Source organism: Podarcis muralis, chromosome 1 (genome assembly GCF_964188315.1).
Source record: "Podarcis muralis chromosome 1, rPodMur119.hap1.1, whole genome shotgun sequence".
In the NCBI taxonomy this organism is placed as follows: Eukaryota; Metazoa; Chordata; class Lepidosauria; order Squamata; family Lacertidae; genus Podarcis; species Podarcis muralis.
The window spans coordinates 24,492,031-24,511,335 of record NC_135655.1 but is presented as its reverse complement, the minus strand read 5'-3'; the positions used below and the strand labels follow the sequence as shown (position 1 = coordinate 24,511,335).

General features: G+C 44.1%; 1 protein-coding gene across 3 annotated transcripts in view; it reads left to right on the top strand.

Annotated features, from left to right (window-relative positions):
• The first annotated feature begins 1,886 nt into the window (after positions 1–1,886).
• SPATA7 (spermatogenesis associated 7) overlaps positions 1,887–19,305 on the top strand; it is a 53,762-nt gene continuing 36,343 nt past the window's right edge. For 2 of the 3 annotated variants that reach the window (XM_077924972.1, XM_028718076.2), the window contains exons 1-3: positions 1,887–2,027; positions 9,695–9,769; positions 14,133–14,228. In XM_077924972.1, the coding sequence (XP_077781098.1) occupies positions 1,970–2,027; positions 9,695–9,769; positions 14,133–14,228 (229 nt within the window). In that variant the 5' untranslated portion in view covers positions 1,887–1,969. Of the gene's footprint in view, positions 2,028–9,694; positions 9,770–11,518; positions 11,702–14,132; positions 14,229–19,305 lie in introns of those variants that run through there. The other variant, XM_077924965.1, reaches the window with a different exon arrangement.

The following is a 19,305-nucleotide window of genomic DNA, read 5'->3' as shown; positions in this document are numbered from 1 at the left end:
TGTTCATGAAACATGGTCACACTGATTTTCTGGTTAGTTCTGAATTCTCCAAACACAAGACCTGTTTTGTATATATATTGTGTCAAGGTTCACTGAACGCTCCCCCCCCCCCCGCCCATGTCCACCAATGTACCCAACGTACACTACTGAGGGGGATGGAACCTACTGCATGTAATCAGAATGTGCTTCTGATAACAATGCATGGATACATTTAACTTTTATGTTTAACAATGAATGTCACACACTAGGAAGTAAAAAAAATACAGTGGTACCTCGGGTTACATAGGCTTCAGGTTACATAGGCTTCAGGTTACAGACTCTGCTAACCCAGAAATAGTACATCGGGTTAAGAACTTTGCTTCAGGACGAGAACAGAAATCGCACGACGGTGGCGCAGCAGTAGAAGGAGGCCCCATTAGCTAAAGTGGTGCTTCAGGTTAAGAACAGTTTCAGGTTAAGAACAGACCTCCGGAACAAATTAAGTACGTAACCAGAGGTACCCCTGTATGGGTTTGTTACACAGAAATGAAAGAGGCAGAGTATAGGAGTGCTGCTTTGGGTAGCAAAGGTAACAAATACTGTATGCAGGTAGCAAATGATCACTAAGCACATATAAATAAATACCGTAGTTCTAAAAAATATCTCCAAAGCTCCCAAGCCTAAGGAAAGTGAGCATAGCAAAGTTCCATACCACTTACACTAAAAGAAAAGGAGGGGTATACTATCTGACCAATCACATTGGTTCTGCCCCCCCTCCTACTCTCAGTAAGGGGGGGACAGGGCACACTGGGCAACAGGGGGAATCGCAGAGCGGAGGTGGTGGGGAAGGCTGTAGGGTGGTAGGGGGGCTGATGGGCATCCTGGGATAACTTGGTTTTGCCCCTCCCAACAAAAAGCCTGCCCCCCCCCCATAAATTCTGGCTATGTCCATGCTGAGCAAGCACACACATTTGGATAACATGCCTAGGGGTCCTCGAGTTCCTCAAAGGATCACTGTGACTTCCAGAAAGGCAAGCATAAATGAAATGTGTTTATCACATGAGGAGACAGCAACCTGTGTAGAGCAACACTGCTCTCCCCTCCCTGGTAAATGTGCATAGGCTAGCATAGAAAACGACCTTAGGTGTTATGTAGTTGAATAGGATCCAAAAGGCAGCAGTCTGATTGGTCCTCAGGAGCCACCCAATCCAGCTCCAGGTGGAAGTGAATCCGCAACCAGATTGGCCTACAGGTGAATCCCGGAATTAGCCAATCATGTGGGACCCATTGTGTAAATAATGTATATAAAGCAGACATTCTGGGGCAACTTCTATTCCTCCTCACCACTATGAGCATGAAATCCACTCTCGACTCCGAGTATATTTCATTAGGTGAAGCCAGACCCTCACTCCACGTAGCTGAGTGCTGTTTACAATACCAGGCAGTGGCTCTCCGGGATTTCGGAGGGGGCCCTGCTGCCAACCCCACATAAACAGGTGGTGGCATGAACCAGGGAGTGGACCTTCCCCGTGGAAAACAGCCGCCCATCCTACAGTCCACCCTGTGTGGCGCAAGGCACCCGCGCTCCTATGCTTGGCAAGGGGTCCCCTCCGCGTTCAAGCACCACCTTTGGGCACGGCTGGACTTGCTCCTGAGGAGACCTGCTGCTCAGCCTCTACCTCTGAAGCCCCGCGCTCCATTTTTTACACGGGAGCAAGCCCTACTCGGCGGCGCAGAGAACCGCCTTTCCGGGCCTCCTCCTCCTCCTTGCCCTTCCCCCGGTCCCAGGACGTAACGCGCCCAGCGGCGGCGGCCGCCAAGCGAGCGGCGGTGTCCATAGCAACCCGCCGGGCTGCCAGGCCCGCCCCTTGCCGGCCGAGAGAGGCGAGGAAGGAAGGGCAGAGGGAGGGAGGGAGGGACGGAAGCCGCCGAGTTCGGGCCGCCGGTGGCCCTCTGGGCTAGGAGGAGCCTGGCGGGCCGGGCCAAGAGGATGGGAGTGAGCTTGGAGGGCGGCGGAGGCGGCGGCGGCAGGAGGAGGAGGAGCCCAGGTAGAGACGGCGGGCTGGAGGGGACGAGCCGGAGAGCGGGGAGGAGGTCCGCCGGCATGTCCTGCGGATGGGAGGGCGGCGAGACCTGGAGGAAGAGGCTAGGAGCGCTCTCCGCCTCCCTTTCCGTGCCCCTTTCTTCTGGCGCCTGCCAGGACACATTCGCACCTTCCGCAGCCGGCAGAAGCGGTCGCTAATCCTGCACCGCCCGCCCTTCACCTGCCCCCCCCCCGTATAGCCAAATAAATCCCTCTCGCCAGAGACTGCAGGCAGTTCCGTGCGCAAGAGCAGACAGACAATAAACAAGCTCTTCCCCTCGCGCGCGCGCCCCCCTCTCCTCTCCTCTCCAGCCTTGACTATGACGACATCGCCAAATGCGCGCAGGGAACCCCCCGCAGCGCGCGCCGCCCCAGTCGCGAGGCTTCTCTTTTGGAGTTCCGCGAGGGTTCCAGAACGCCCCGCTCCGATCCCACGGCTGAGAAAGGGCTCCAGAACGCGCTGGGGGGAAAGGATGAGGAGCGTGGGAGTTTCCCAGCATGCACCCCTCCTCCTCCTCCTCCTCCTCCACTGTGTTGTCCTGGTTCCCAGCCTCCCTTGCACACAGGTGGTTCTGTGGAGACCTGCCATTCTGGGCAAGCGGGATGAAACAGAAATCGCCGCCCGCTCCAGTACAAAGTGCTTTTTTTAGACGGCAGCTCCATATAATAAATTGGCCTGGGAGAAAGGCCTACTGAGCGGGATGGGGTTTGCTTCTGAGTAGACATGTGCAGGGTTTGTGGTGTGCTGGTTCGTTTATGTATACCTAAGCTTCTGTCCAGCCAATAAGCCCCGGCCTTGTGCCCTTTTGTTTTCTTGTGCAGTTTCTCAGCATGTGCAGTAAATGATTGTGAGAGTTTGAAAGGAGGAGCCAAGGTTTTCCCAAGTGTCACCTAGACTTTGAGAGAAGTAATGGACCCTCGTTATTTTTAAAGAACCAATAGCTCATGGTTTTGCTGGGAGGGGGGGTTGGAGGAGGGCCTGGTGGCAGTGCCGGATTTACGTATAAGCTAAACAAACTATAGCTTAGGGCCCCACTCTCTTGGGGGCCCCCAAAAAAATTAAAGGAAAAAATAAACTGGATGTACATTTCCAAAATATAAGATAAAAAACAAATAACATAAAACCTACATACAATAACAGTGTTTTGTGTTGTGTAGGCTCCTATGATGTAAGTAATGGGCCCCGCCTACTAGCCTGCTCCCTAAAATATCACTGATTTGCTCATTTCTATATATAGGGTGCCTATATTCTGCATTTTACATCCTACATTCTGCATTCTACATTCAGGACACAGGTGGTGCTTTGGGTTAAACCACAGAGCCTAGGACTTGCCGATCAGAAGGTCGGTGGTTTGAATCCCCGCAATGGGGTGAGCTCCCGTTGCTCGTTCCCTGCTCCTGCCAACCTAGCAGTTCGAAAGGATGTCAAAGTGCAAGTAGATAAATAGGTACCGCTCTGGCGGGAAGGTAAACGGCATTTCCATGTGCTGCTGTGGTTTGCCAGAAGCGGCTTAGTCATGCTGGCCACATGACCCGGAAGCTGTATGCCGGCTCCCTTGGCCAATAAAGCGAGTTGAGTGCCGCAGCCCCAGTCGGCCACGACTGGACCTAATGGTGAGGGGTCCCTTTACCTTTACATTCTGCATGGACTGGTCCATAAATTACCAAATAGCATATATTCAACAGAAAAACAGCGACAATTTGTTATTGACAAAGGACAGCTGGACATATAAAGTGCCCCATTACCTTCAGTAGCTTAGGGCCTCGTCAAACCTAAATCCGGCCCTGCCTGGTGGTTATATTATTTCCAACATTTTCTCCTTTTTATATTGCTCTGTTGCTCTCTGGTCCTTCTTTCTGGCTTCCCATAGGAATCGTGTCAACCAGGAAGAATGCTGGACTGGAAAGGCCTGTGGTCTGATCCACAGCATGTCTTTTTAATGTTTTACACGGGTTCTGTTTTTACGTGTCTGGGGGTATTTATATTGAAAGATGGCTTTGAAATGATTTAGATAAATATCCCCATGCTGTAGGGTATTAATTCAACCAAAGTATATATGCAGTCATAATTGATTTTAGTTGGAAGGCTGATACTCATAAACCCTTACTTTGTTGTTTCAACTGGGGTGATTTTTCTCCATGAATGTTCTCCATCTTCTTCTTCTCATTGAGGAATCCCTTTTTCAGCTTTCAAGGCTTACTGGTACAAAGCTTAAAATCCATTGGGTTAAGACAGACAGTGCATGATGTCAACTCAGTTGGAATATATCTAAGGATTCCAACCTTAGGAACAAAGTTGCTGAAGTGTAGTTGAGTTAATTTTTCCTTGGGATCAGTTTAACATATGCAGCAATCAAAACACTAGTGAAAAAAGCACTAACATTTTTTGCATTATTGACAGACCAGTGTTATTTATAACTAGACATTAATGCAACTGCTCTAAAACAGCTTTATTATTCAAAGCTGGTGGTTTGCACTGAGCTGTTTATCTCCCAGTGCCTTTGCTTGCCAAAGGTTGAAGCAGTAATAAAAGAATATCTGTAACACAGAAACGTGATTTTACTTGTGGCAAATAAGACGTAATTTACTTACAGGCTGATTACTGAGATATTTATGTTGTTTGAATAGGAGCTATGTGTGTTGTTCAATTGTAAAAGAAAAAAACTGAAATATTTAGATTAGTTTTTAAACGTACTGGCCATTTTTTCAATAACATATTGCTCAAAAAAAGATGTGCGATAATAAAACAACAATAAAACTACTGTTAAAAACAAGCATACTATTACAAATTACCAGGTCACAGCCATGCAGAGCGGAGCAAACCAAACCAATAAAATTAAATCCTGTTGCCAACATAAATAAAGATATATTTATGAGGCATCTAAAGAACACAGGAAGTTGGATTAGACTGAATCAAACCATTGGTTCATCTAGCTCAGTATCTCAACACCAGGGTGTGGAAACTTTTTTCATCCAAGGGCTGCATTCCCTTATGGGCAACCAGTGGGGGCCATGTGCCAATACTGATCAGGGCCAGAAGCAAAAGTGGATGGTGCGATGTAATTTTTACTTTTGCATAACAGACTAGTTTCTGCACAGACTTGCACATACCTCTCTGTTCTCCATTCATGTACACAGGAGCCATTATCAGTGTGAGGAATCAGATATAGTCTGAAGAGGGCAGTAGGCTGGTCCAAAAGAACTTTTTTGGCCGTTCCTTTAACCACTTCCTTTTCTCATCTGCCTCCCTGGTTTGCTTCCTACTCTATTCTACAGCTTGTTCAGTCCAGCGGTCTTCTTTCATCTTATGGACTGCATTAATGGCTTTGGCTCCTTGCCTGTACTGTCAACTCAATTCCTGCCACCTCTGCTCAGACCACCTAAAGCCTTCTGAACTACCATAATCTAGTGCCACAAGGACTCAGGATCATATACCGTATTTCCATTTTAGAAAACGTTGCCAAAATTGTCTTGCAAGGTACCCGAGAGTGGCAGAATAGAGAAGCAGCCATTGTTGAGAAGTAACCTCTGTGTTGACTTTGATCCAAATCCTCATAGACTATGTGCTACCAAAGCCTGCACCAGTTTAGCCCTCTGAGTGTCCGACTCCCCAGTTGCATCGTTAATTCCACCTCGCGTTCAGTGGAGACTGCTCTGCGCTGAAGAACAAGCATGCACTCTGTGACCTTTAGCAAATTCGTTTAATTGAAGCTAATAAAACCGTCTCCAGAGCAGTAGACTACTAGATGAATTTAGATGTATCTGCCTGCCCTACAATTCTAACTTCCCAAGTAGTTAAAAGTTAAGAGACTTAATTCTAACAGAGACTGTGTTGCTGTCTACTGGACTTTTCTAGGTGTTAAATGGATGTACCCCACCCCACCCGCTTAGCATGGAGATTCAGCAGTGGAGTTTTTTCTTAGCCAATGGGGGAGGGGGTGGCTGTATGACTCCATATAATCTATATAGATTAAAATGTTCAGCAAGTCCAACTAAGACAAAATAATGAAATGATGGTGGTCGCTCTTCTCCAAACATGATTAACCAATGCAGAATTCTAGGGACTCTAGAACTCCCCAAAGCCTGGAGTGGGATGGGGTGGGGGAGCAGGTAGGCAGTGCCAGTTCCAGACTCCAGGAGCCCTTAGCACATTCCAAGCAATGGGCCTCCCACCCAACTAGAGCAGGGCCCAGTGCTGTTTGTGGTAGCCGCAGTAGGACATTCATTATATCTAACCAATAGATGGGAGCTGAGCTTGGCTCCTGTACAAAAGCAGCATGGCCACCTGCCACTTCATATCCCTATTTGCAACCCCTCCCTAAGGTCAGTGTTAAGCTCTCTTGTTTTCGGAACCAATGGTCTGGAACCAGTTTGTGGTAGAGAGACAGAAAAGGAGGCCCAGCTCACACTCTGGGTTTTGTTTTTTGTTTTTAAACCGCTCTTCTTACTAAAGCAAGAAATAACATTTGTGAATATTTTTTCGAAAGCTCACATATTTCAGCAATCCGTTAGAATTCAATAATGAGAAAATGACAATGATAGCTGAAATAGTTTTTAGAACTGTACTGCAAATGGCTCGCTTCATATTTTATGTCAGTTTGCTGCTTCAGAGGAACGGGAGAACGTGTAATCCTCCATGATAAAATGTATTAGTAGTCTTTATCTATTTAATGGATTATGATAAAAAAAATCCACAGCACATGTGGCAGAAACTGATACCTACCACAATTAAGCAGACTCTTTCACAGTACAGTATTCTAGCTTTAACAGTTCCGCTTGTTAATTATACATATGCAAGGGTTCATTTTCAATATAGTACTATAATTGTTTTGAATGTAGTACAGTCGGTGAATGGAGTTTCATGGTGTGCAAGAAATACGTGGAAGCTAGCCATTGCACATGATTTTTTTTATTTTTTAAATGTTTGGTGGGTTAAATCTTAGGATGCACCAGAATATCACCCTATACAGTGGTACCTCAGGTTAAGTACTTAATTCGTTCCGGAGGTCCGTACTTAACCTGAAACTGTTCTTAACCTGAAGCACCACTTTAGCTAATGGGGCCTCCCTCTGCCGTGCTGCTGGAGCACAATTTCTGTTCTCATCCTGAAGCAAAGTTCTTAACCTAAAGCACTATTTCTGGGTTAGCGGAGTCTGTAACCTGAAGTGTATGTAACCTGAAGCTTATGTAACCTGAGGTACCACTGTACATAGTTTACCATGAACTTGTATGTGGAGAAAGCAGTACTCCACAGGTTAAATGCTGCATCCTTTTAGCACAGCAAACTTGAAACTTGTGATTCGTACTACCAATTGAAACTTGTAATTCTACTAATTCCCTCTCCTTCTCCCTTCTTTTCCATTTGTACTTGTGGAGATCAGCAGAGCCCCTACTTGCAGGTTTTAGGAATGCCAAATAATATGGAAACACTTTCAGTCTCGACAAAAGACATTTGCTTTACTGACCCCAGAATTTGACCCCAGTTTATTTTATGATCAGTTACGTATTTCAGTTTCTGTAGCTTTAAGAGGAGTGGGATTGAAGAAATCCAGAATAGCAACCACAAGCACACTAAGTGCCCAGGTTGCAAAGATAATTATATGTTTAATTTTTAATGTGGAAAAGCAGGGTGTAAAAGGGAAGGGAGAGGTAATTTCATACTTCATATCTGACATGACATGCACATATTTTGTACTTGTTTACTGCAGCTGAGTACTAAAAATATAGTACAAGGCAACCCTTTCTCTTTTTGCCTTAGAATCCATAATCCATTTTGATGGGATACATGTGGTCCTACTAATTATGTTAATGATTTGGAGCAGGAAATATTTCACAAAAAGCAAAAAAAATGTGTCTTTGGTACAGAAATAAACAACACAGATATGATTCTAGAATGGATTCTAGAAGGGAATCTCACCCAGGACTCCATCTGAAACCTCCAGGTATAGGGTGGTATATAAATTCAATAAATAATATAATAATAATAATCTTTCATGCCAACTCTCAGCCAAAGAAACTCGCAACACTCTCTCGAAAACTCACAACAATGGGGGTTCCAGGAACCTGCTGATGCCTTGTTACTCTCTAGGCTTTCTGTTATGGGTAGGCACCAAGTTTGGCAGAGCTATATTTTTTAGATGTGTTTATTAAGGTGTTTTTTTAAAAAAACACACAAAAAAACCAACCACATACAAACAAGACAAAAACAAACAAAGAACAAGGACTGGGTGTAGACATTATTGCAGTTAAAATAAAATAAACAGAAGGTTCTGTACACTTTCTCAGACAACATAATAAAATAGATTCAACAAAGGGACATTTGGGATAACATAGAACTTGCCACATAGAGGCATATGTTGTTGGGGGCCTATGCAGCACACTATTTTTATTTGTAAAGGATGTCAATGGAGACCATACAACATGTCTCTAAGAACCCTCGTGTGATAAGTTAAATGATCAGACAAGGCAGTGCTCATACCTTCTCAAACCATCTGTCGCTAGAGGGACCCAATGCAGACTTCTAATATTTGGCAGTTTAACTCCCCCCAAAAAACTTTTTCCCCGCCCAAAAGGTTGATAGAGCTTTGTGAGGCTGCCTGCCCACAACTGGTTCCTGTTAAGCACTCAATCAGCTGCATTTGCACACACCCAATTCCAGGCTATAGCAGATTTATTGGATGAGTTTCCCATATGGTCCAAAGGATAGCAAATAAGACACTTGCCCACTCACAGTTCTTTCTCTGGCACCTGCACACCTCTCTTCTTCTGGCTGCTAATTCCAAATATAGTTTGGATTGATGTACTTGCCTTCCCTTGCGTCCTCTTTTATCACTTTCGATTTTCCTGCAAACCATAGTTTAGTATTGCTTCTATAACTGCTACGAACCAAGGTTTACCCAGTTTGTTTGTCATGTGAAATCAAATCTGATGATAGGAGCAAGCCAGTGAGCCCTAGGATTGTTCTTATTAAACCAAGCAATTGTCTGTTCAGGATTCGGATGTCAGGATTCAGGAATCCATGTTTTTTATGTCCCGTCCCGCCTCCGCAAAATATAGAAAGTGCCATGGAAGATCCGGTAGTTCAAGACAGAACTACTGTTACTGGGATTTTGTATTTTACCAGAACTCAGGGTGCAAAGTTTTGTTGCTCAGAAAATGGACACCTTCCAGTGAATTGTCCGTTGCCACCGTGATGTTTCAGCTCCAAAACTATGATCTTAGATAGCTTGAAACTCAAAAGTATAGTTACTATAATTATGGTAAAATGAATGGGCACTGTATATTCATCTCAAGATGAAAGGAAAAAATATATGACTTCATTTTCAGTCCAATCATAGGCAGAGTTAAATCCGCCTAAGTACATTGATATATAGGCTTATGCATTACTTTAATGTATGGTTGCACAGTTGATTTAATCAGTGATTTACTACTATTAATGAGATTTTTTTTCTCTTCAGTTGATGTAATATTAAAGTAAGTTCACCTCATGTATTTTGATGACTTTCCTACAAACTCATGTTTTTCACAATAGGTTATCATAATGAACATACTGACTTTTTATGAGTTTTTAAAAATTCTCTATGCTGAAAGCCATACTTCCGCCCTAATTTCTTTGTTTCTTTTTTATATCAGTGCTTGAATACCAAGCCATTCCTCGATATGGACCAGCAAGCCCATTCAGGGGACATTTAAGTACTAAAAGTAATGGTAAGTAATTTGCATAATGGGGTAAACAGCAAGATCTTTTAAGTATAGCTTTGCATCGAATTCTTCTTGTTGTGTGGACTCTTAAAATATTTTACATTAAAGCATTGTGGTGAGACACGGGTGGCGCTGTGGGTAAAACCTCAGTGCCTAGGACTTGCTGTTCATAAGGTCGGCGGTTTGAATCCCTGCGGCGGGGTGAGCTCCCGTCATTCGGTCCCAGCTCCTGTCAACCTAGCAGTTTGAAAGCACCCCTAAGTGCGAGTAGATAAATAGGGACCGCTTTATAGCGGGAAGGTAAACAGCGTTTCCGTGTGCAGCGCTGGTGCTGGCTCGCCAGATGCAGCTTCGTCACGCTGGCCACGTGACCCGGAAGTGTCTTCGGACAGCGCCGGCTCCCGGCCTCTTGAGCGAGATGAGCGCGCAACCCTAGAGTCGGTCATGACTGGCCCTGTCAGGCAGGGGTACCTTTGTTGTGGTGAGAACTTAGTTTGGCTGAGACTATACTAATGAGTGGAGGACGCGGGTGGCGCCATACGGGCAGGGGTACCTTTACCTTTATACTAATGAGTAAAATCTGTCATTGCACAGTGCACATATTTGGAGTGGGGGAGGCTTGGGGGGGGGGGAGAAGAGAAAGGGGAAGTCTTTTTTGGTTGATCAGAACTGTTAAACAGAAACTGAATACTGATACTCAGTGCAAGAATATCAGCTGACCCAAAGTTTTTAGTCTTTTAACCAATTTTAACCAATTCAATAAATAATACATCTCAGTGTAGAAGACTGTTGCTGAAGCTTGGCTTAGATATCTTGGGAAAAACACAAATATATTTATTTCAGAGGTGGTTGATTTTTGGTGGGGGGGGCGGGTTTAGGGCAAGGACCACATGGATCCTTGGTCAGTCCTTGTCAGAATTGGCATGGCCAAAATAAGGAAACATTTTAGGATTCTTGGGTATCACCAAAAACTTTTGACATCACAGTGGGGTACCTATGGAAACAATCAGGGGGATGAAAATAAAAAGAATTTTAAATTTAAATACAGTGGTGCCTCGCAAGACGAAATTAATTCGTTCCGTGAGTTTTGTCGTCTTGCGATTTTTTTTGTCTTGCGAAGCACGGTGTCGGGAAAGTTTTGGAAAAGCTTCAAAAATCACCAAAGTCTTTAAAAACCTCAAAAAAGGCTACCACACCACGTTCTATGAGTTGCTCCTCGAAGTCAAGTCGCAACTGTATTAACGGTGTTAAGAAAAAGGAAACAAACTTGCAAGACGTTTCCGTCTTGCGAAGCAAGCCCATAGGGAAAATCGTCTTGCGAAGCAGCTCAAAAAACAAAAAACCCTTTCGTCTAGCGAGTTTTTTGTCTTGCGAGGCATTCGTCTTGCGAGGTACCACTGTAATGCTGATGAGGGGGCTTGGGAGGCCACAAAAATCTTTTGGCACCATGGCAATACAGTGGGGGACTCATCGGAGCAGGAAAAACAAACTTCTAAAAGGCCTTTTAAGGGTATCTTGGGGGGACACAAAATCCTCTTAGAGGATGTATTTATTCCACAGGAACCCCTTATTTATTTCAAGTAATGGATACAATTTAGGTACAACACTACCTCAAACATGCAGCCATTTTTCTTAAGAGCTTGTGCTGTTTAAAACCCAGTTAGAATCTACATACTTGTTTTATGTATAATTTGTTATTTGCCTCACCAGATAGTTGGATCAGTCCTGATAGGCATGAAGTCTGCTGCCAGGGCCTTCAGGCTGCAGTCCTTAAACTACTTGCTCCAAAGTAGTCATGTTGACTTCATAATGGGGCTATTCTGGAGTAGCTGTTTTTGAGGATCTCATCCTAGTTTCATATGCAGGGATATGTTTTGCTGCTTTGGCTGTTAAACGGTAAACCTTACATCTCAGAAGCATCACTGAAATGGCTCTGTGGTGAGTGATTTGCTTGTTCATGGCTTCATAACTGAAGACAGGCATTCTGATGTAAGTGTTGATTTTACCCTTAGCTTTTCAGTATGTCCATGTGTAAGCCATTTGAGTACAAAGTGTCCTCCTGCGATTTGCCATGGCAAGACATGGGACCTTACTAGTCAGCAAATAAAAAGAAAACAAATATTGTAAGTGGTCTGAAAACGGGTGGAAACTGCAGATACGGAAGCCATCAGGCTTGGTGGCATTTGAGTGTACCTGTTGCTAGTTCCACAAACAGTGAGGAAGAACGGATTGTCAGTAAATGTGCACTTACTTACCACTTGGAATCTGAGGTCCAAATAAGTGCAGCTCTGGCTGCCATGTGCAAAAATATATATAAAAGAGCACTGAGAGGAGTGTCACTCTGTTTAAGCCCATAGTAAGGAATACATGTGTTGAAGAGTTTGGCTAATTAAGGCTCATTATGTTCAGAGCCCTAAAAACAGCTTTGATTTATTTAAATACTCTGTTAAAGCAGGAATATTAGCTGAATGAAATATTTAAAATATTGCTTTACCATGGGGCTTCTTGTCCCTACCAGATATCCAGTCTCTCTCACAGCCGCCTCTAATACTACAGCATATGATGTGATCATGCTAGATGGAATATTGCATTAATCTTGGGAAGAATTCCCTGCTTACGACCAGAATACCACAGGGGCCACCTCCTGCTGCGTGAGTCTCCCCATTCTTTTAAACACCACTGAGGAATCAGTGAGTCCCATGTGCTGTTCAACTGCAGCTGCCATCATCCCTGCCTGATGGCCACACTAGTTAGGGCTGATGAGGTCTAATAACATCTGGAGGGCCACAAGTTCCATATCCCTGACTTAGAACATCTGGGGAGGCCCTCATGCATATCCCATTGCAATCTGAAGTTTGTTTGGCATGGTCTTTTTCCATTGTCATGCCTAGACTCTCTGTTCCAGGAGATCCATCTAGCTTCCTCCCTGATGATTTTTTGGAACAAAGTGAAATGGAACAGGAGCATTCCATACTGCAGCATTTTGTTGCAGATTCCAATTCACCCTGCTCCTCATGAGTTTTTATTTTTTTAAAAAAATACATTATTGATACAGCAAAAAAAGAAGAAAAGGAGAAAACACAGATACAGAATGACACACAGGAATAACAATAAACACAAAATTTTCTTAACAAACAATAAAACTTAAGTTGGTCTTAACACTATAGACCCGACCTCCCATCTATTCTTTATTTCAATCTCATATTACTTATTGCCAATACCCACTTTTATCATCATTTAACTTTTTCTTGATATATCTTACCTCTTATGTCTAACTTGCAACTATTACTGAAGTTCCTCGAATGCTGCAACAGAATTTAAACTACTATATTTATATTTCAAATATTCTTTGAAGACCTCCCATTTTGAGACAAATTCCTGTTTTGATTTGTTCTTTATTTTTTCTGATAGACCATCTAATTCGGCATATTCCGTCAGCTTTCAGATCCATTCAGGTACAGTGGTGCCCCGCAAGACGAATGCCTTGCAAGACGAAAAACTCGCTAGATGAAAGGGTTTTCCGTTTTTTGAGTCGCAAGACGAATTTCCCTATGGGCTTGCTTCGCAAGACGAAACGTCTTGCGAGTTCTTGCGAGTTTGTTTCCTTTTTCTTAAAGCCGCTAAGCCGCTAAGCCGTTAATAGCCGCTAAGCCGCTAATAGCTGTGCTTCGCAAGACGAAAAAACCGCAAGACAAAGAGACTCACGGAACGGATTAATTTCGTCTTGCGAGGCACCACTGTATAGAGGGAATTTCGAAACTCTTCCATTTTGCCGCAATAAGAACTCTTGCTGCTGCTATGGCATATAAAAAGATACCCTTCATTTTTTGCAGAATATCCAGACCTGTAACTCCCAGGAGATAGGCCTCTGGTTTTTTATTAAAAGAGATTTTTAACATTTTTTGCAATTCTGAATGAATACTGTCCCAGAATACCTGTATTTTCTTGCATAACCACCACATGTGGTAAAAAGTTCCTGAATTATCTCCACATCTCTAGCAATTACTTGACACATTTTTTTACATTTTCGAAAGTTTCCAGGGTGTTAAGTACCATCGGTGTTGCATTTTTAGAAAGTTCTCTCTAATTGTTTAACACTTTGTGAATTTCCAATTATTCTTCCACAGGTTTTCCCATTGGGCCATGGTTATTGAATGGCCAAAGTCTTGTGACTACCTCACCATGGCCACTGTTACCTCCTGCTCCTTGACTTTCCAGTCAAGGAGGAGTCGATAAGTTTTGGAAAGAGTTTTTCTCAATGACCTGTTTCCATCTATGTGTTCCTTCTTTGAACTTATATTTCTGCAATTGTTGGTGAAGACTACTGGCACTTTCCACAATAACGGTCAAATGTGCTTTACTTTTGTAGCCTTCTGCATTGACGACTCCTCCCGCAGACTAAGCAACCAGTACCTGATCAGGGATCACATGGCAGTCCATTACAATAAAATACTTTCAGCTAAAGGTAAGCATATACAAGTCATTCACCTCTCCTTGAATGGAGTAATTATTTAGTAATACATTTTCCCTGTTATCTGTCGCTTAGGGGGGGGAAAGAAAAATCACTCACATTTAAAGCCTACCATTTTAGAATTAAAAGAAAAATGCCAACGCCTAACCTTGCCAACATTTAACTGAGTGTTTGAAATGCTAAATTTAATCAGAAGCTCTAGTGTTTGTGCATTCTGAAGAGATATTATTTTCCCACTGAAAATTACATCAAGAATATATGCACTAGACTGAATACAGCTTGTGCCAATATGTCTGTCTAAAGATTTTCTATCATTAAGGTACATCATTTGCTATTTCTTGGATCGGTGAGCAGATAGTCATTCTCCAAAGTCAGTGCTATGTGCTAATTAATATTTGGCACAAACGTGAGCATTAATTAATCCTCCTTTATTTCTCATTGCATGGCATTGCCTCGACACACTTCCATTTTCACCCTCTATAAAATCACAGTATGTGGTTCAATATTAAAAAACAAACATATTTTTAATCTCTTATGTTTCAATTGTCAATCCCATAAATAGGAGAAAGATTAAAATAAGAGCACAATTGTATGCATGCCTCCTATGAAGTACTGTATGTCCCATTGGGTTTGGTGGCGCTGTGGTCTAAACCACTGAGTCTCTTTGGCTTGCCAATCAGAAGGTCGGCGGTTCAAATCCCCACAATGGGGTGAGCTCCTGTTGCTCGGTCCCAGCTCCTGCCAACCTAGCAGTTTGAAAGCACACCAGTGCAAGTAAATAAATAGGTACCACTACAGCGGGAAGGTAAACGGCATTTCTGCGCACTCTGGTTTCCGTCATGTGTTCCGTTATGCCAGAATTGGTTTAGTCATGCTGGCCACATGACCTGGAAAGCTGTCTGTGGACGAACACCAGCTCCCTCGGCCTGAAAGCGAGATGAGCACCGCAACCCCATAGTCTCCTTTGACTGGACTTGACCATCCAGGGGTCCTTTACCTTTTTTTACCTTACTCCCAGGCACATGGGTATAGGGATGCAGCCTGCCCTAAGCCTTGTAGCAGTTTAAGATGCATAGTCAATAAACAACCTTTCTTTTAAATGATCTTTAATTTCAAATGTTGTGTGTTCAGACACACACAAAAAGGTTTCCAACTATGATCTGCATTGTTCTGTCTGCAGATACTTAGGGGGTGATACTAAAATTGACTGCTGGGCTGAATGGAGCCTTGCTGCACACAGAAGCAGGAGTGGAAAGTGGGGCAGGCAAATCGCTGTGCCAGCCTGGAGCTGATGCTGCTGTTGGGCCCAGATGGAGTCCAGTGTTGTCATGTGATGGGAGCAAGGCTGGCTTGGACCGTCCCGGTCCTCAGAATGCCCTGTTTCAGGGCTTTCCCATTGGCAGCTGGTGAGCATCCCAGTGGCTGCCTCTTCAGTGGGTGGAAGGGAGAGGTCCATACAGGCACAATTGGGAAGAGTCCAGTGACATGGCTGAGAGGAGGGACCGGTGTAGAAGGGTTTGGACTGGGATACTGGCTGTTTTAACTTGGTTGAGTTTTAACTCATGTACATCATTCACCCCATCAGAAGCCTATTATTATTATTATTATTATTAATTTTATTTATTTATTTATTTATTTATTTATTATTTATACCCTGCCCAGCCACTCTGGGCAGCTTCTAAAAGTCTGGTAGTTGTTGTTCTCTTTGACATCTGGTGGGAGGGTGTTCCACAGGGAAGGCGCCACTACCGAGTGAGCCTCAAACTCTTGATGAGCTAGGGACTGTTCCCTGCATGCAAAGACAGGCTCTGGCAGATTGAGTGGACGAGAACCATAGTGGGTCCAACGGTCAAGAAGGCTGTTTCTGCACGTGCTGTAGAGGGAAGTGAGGGGCAGGTGGGGCTTATCAACCTGGGAAGGTAGCCCATCTAGGAGAAGGAAAACTCTGCTCCTAATCCTCTGCTGCCTTGCGGGAGAAGAAAAGGCTAAGGAGTAAACCCTATACAAATCCCGAATGGAGCCCCTAAGACAGTAGGATGGAGCCTTGTATGCCTCCTTCCAGCAACTCCTGCTGCCAAGCCAGTGCAATGCAATTGTATGCATGTTTACCCAGAAGAAAGAAAGGCCCCTTGTGTTCAATTACTCCTCATTACACCTGCCATCCTAGATACATTTCACCTGGAAATAAGTCCCATTGAACTAAGTGGGGTTTTCTTCTCACTAGACAAATATAGACTTGCACTGTGTGTTTAAGATTTCAGCCCCAGCCAGTCAAATCAAACTAGTCCCCAAATCCATTTGTTTTCCACATAAATTACATATAACAACTTTTTAGTCATCTTGCAGGAAATATTCACCCTGTTATTAAATGAAATCATTTACATATATCAGTCGCTTTTAAAAAATGAACTCAATGTGACTTAGAAAAACAAATCCGTACCAAACTATTGTATCCATTTTGTATTTTTAAAATGTCAACCATAATTGCAAATACTGGGTTAAAGGTAAACAGTACAAAAGACCTTAATAGATGGTTCTAAAAAATAATTTCATTAAAGGTGCAATTTATAGGGCCAGGTATTTTACAGTCTCTGAGCTATGTATCCTCAATACAAGCCCCCTGACAAGTTATCCCTATTTTGCAAACTTAGAATAGAAGCTGAGAACCCAAAGCTGTCCAGGATGTTCACCCTTGGTGAGAATTTGAACCCAGTTCTCCTGCACCCAAATCTAACAGCTCAGTTGGTTAGACCATGGTGCTGATAACACCAAGGTTGCAGGTTCGATCCCTGTGTGGACCAGCTGCATATTCCTGCATTGCAGGGGGTTGGACTAGATGATCCTCGGGGTCCCTTCCAACTCTACAGTTCTATGATTCTATGAGAACAAGCTGCCCCACACCTACCTGCTTTATGAAGAAAACTGTACAGTTCAGTGAACATCACTGTGAAACAAATAAGCCAATATTTTTGTTGAAGTGCACCTCCTCCAATTGCATGCTTCATTGCACAAAATTAATTCCCAGCTCCTGAGCTCATAGGCATCATCTGCCCAGGGTGTAAACTGGTACTATCAGTTTCATGTCACTTTTTTTTAAAAAAAATAATCCATAACTTTCTAGCCGTTGTGATCTAGGTGTATCATCAGATATTCAGAAAATAAGAAAAATAAACCACTACTAGGGATGTAAGAAGGGCAGCGCTGCTTGTTTTCCTGCATTGGGTGCAACTGTTCTTGGGGAAGCAGTCAAGGCACAATGGCAGGGGGCAGGGGAACAGTAACTAACCACAGCTGTTTGTCCTGAAAAGAGAGCAGGGACCAAAAGATATGGGTGTTTTCTGACTGACCAGGATCATGCCACTTTTGGCATGCCCTGAGTCCCTTCTGGCAAAACCTGTTGCCTCCAAGGAATGCCAGCTGACACATACGCACCTTCCACTTGCCAGATTAGAGGCAAGACAGATGTGGATATCTGTGCAAACAGAAGTTGGTTGAGATGCTGGCCCTCACTCGCGTCTCAAAGTGACCCTCTCCAAGGGAAACAGCTGCTGCTGCTGAGGAGTCCAAAAGGTGCAGAAGGTAGCATACATTATGAATGTGCAAATTAGACGCACTAAATTAACATATCTCATTTGTGCCCTGTGCAGCAGGTCATTTATCTCTGTAATTGTGCCTGGAGGGGGAGGGGAGTTCTCTTGTTTAGGTAATTCATATTTCTAAGGCGCTACTTTGGGCAGCAATTGATGGAGGGGATGAGAAGACAGTTGGCCGGTGGAGGGGAGAGGAGTGGAGGGAGAGAAAGAGGGAGGAGGAAAGAAGAATGGGAATGGAGCCTAATAGTCACAGTGCAGTCCAATAGTAGGAGACTATCTCCTGGGTCTGCTGCAAAAATATCATTATAGCCCTCCCTCTGACCCCCTGGGCTTAGTCTGTGCTTCCCTTCACTTGGTTCTTCCTGTGCTCATAAAACTCAAGCTTTCTTGGATGCCATGCTATTTGCTTCTTTAGATACTGCATTTCTGTCATGGCGCCCAAAGTGGCATATAGTTTATGATGAAAGGGTATAAGAAGGAAAAATCAGGAGGGAAGAGGAAAAGAAGCAAGCTCAAAGCACCAACCTTTTCATGGGAAGACATAACGGAATAGCGTGAGACCATTCTGGGGAGGGAGGAGCCCAATGGCAGTTGGCCCCAGCCAGGCTGGTGGAAGAGGGCTTGTTCATCTCTTCTGCTGCTGATGGAGACATCTCTGACAGGAGTGAGCCAAAGGGTGACTGATCCCTTCACTTGAGCCCACAGAATGGGGCTTGCTAAGCTTATTTCTCCCTCTGGAGCAACCAAGAGGAATGTCGGCGGATGGAGCCAGTTCTGGCAGGGAAAGAACCAATTGGCAGTTGTCCCGGCTGTTGTTGACAACTGTTTCAGCCTCTCATGCATCCAGGTGACTGGGAAGCTTTGTCCCCAGCCCTAGATATTCAGGGAACGACTGGAGTTTCACAGTAGTGAAGACTCAGCACTCTGCACATGGTCAGATATAATCTTGGTTATTATTGCTACTCCTCCAAAGCTGAGGCCTCTGGAAAGACTTGGTTCGAATTAAACCCAGAATGCCTCGATTTATCATTCCAACCAGCCTGTTGCCGTTGGAGCCGACAGCCGACAGCTCAATACAGTCACGTGTTTCTATCATGAATAGTCTTCCCCCATCTTCCAGCCTTCCCAGTGTGCTGGACAGTCATGCAGGTAAAATCACTGCTTTGAAATACAACCACGGTAAGTGGAAGAGTCTTGCCCCCTTCCCCTCACAGGCCAACTCAGGGGATAGAATTGCTGTTGGCAGCTTCTCTGGCTTGTCAATCCGACTTGAGGCCTTTTGCTTAAAACAGGAGGAGAGCGTTTCTTTGTTAAATGAACATCATGGTGGAACCTGTGCATTATCTTGCTTGAGTTTTTCTCTCTGTAACTGTGAGGGTTGAACTTCACTGGTGTTGTTGTGTTGTAATGGAAGCTTAGAATATGCAGCGGAATATATGCTAGTTGGAGTACTTGATGAAAATCTTGATGTCCAGATA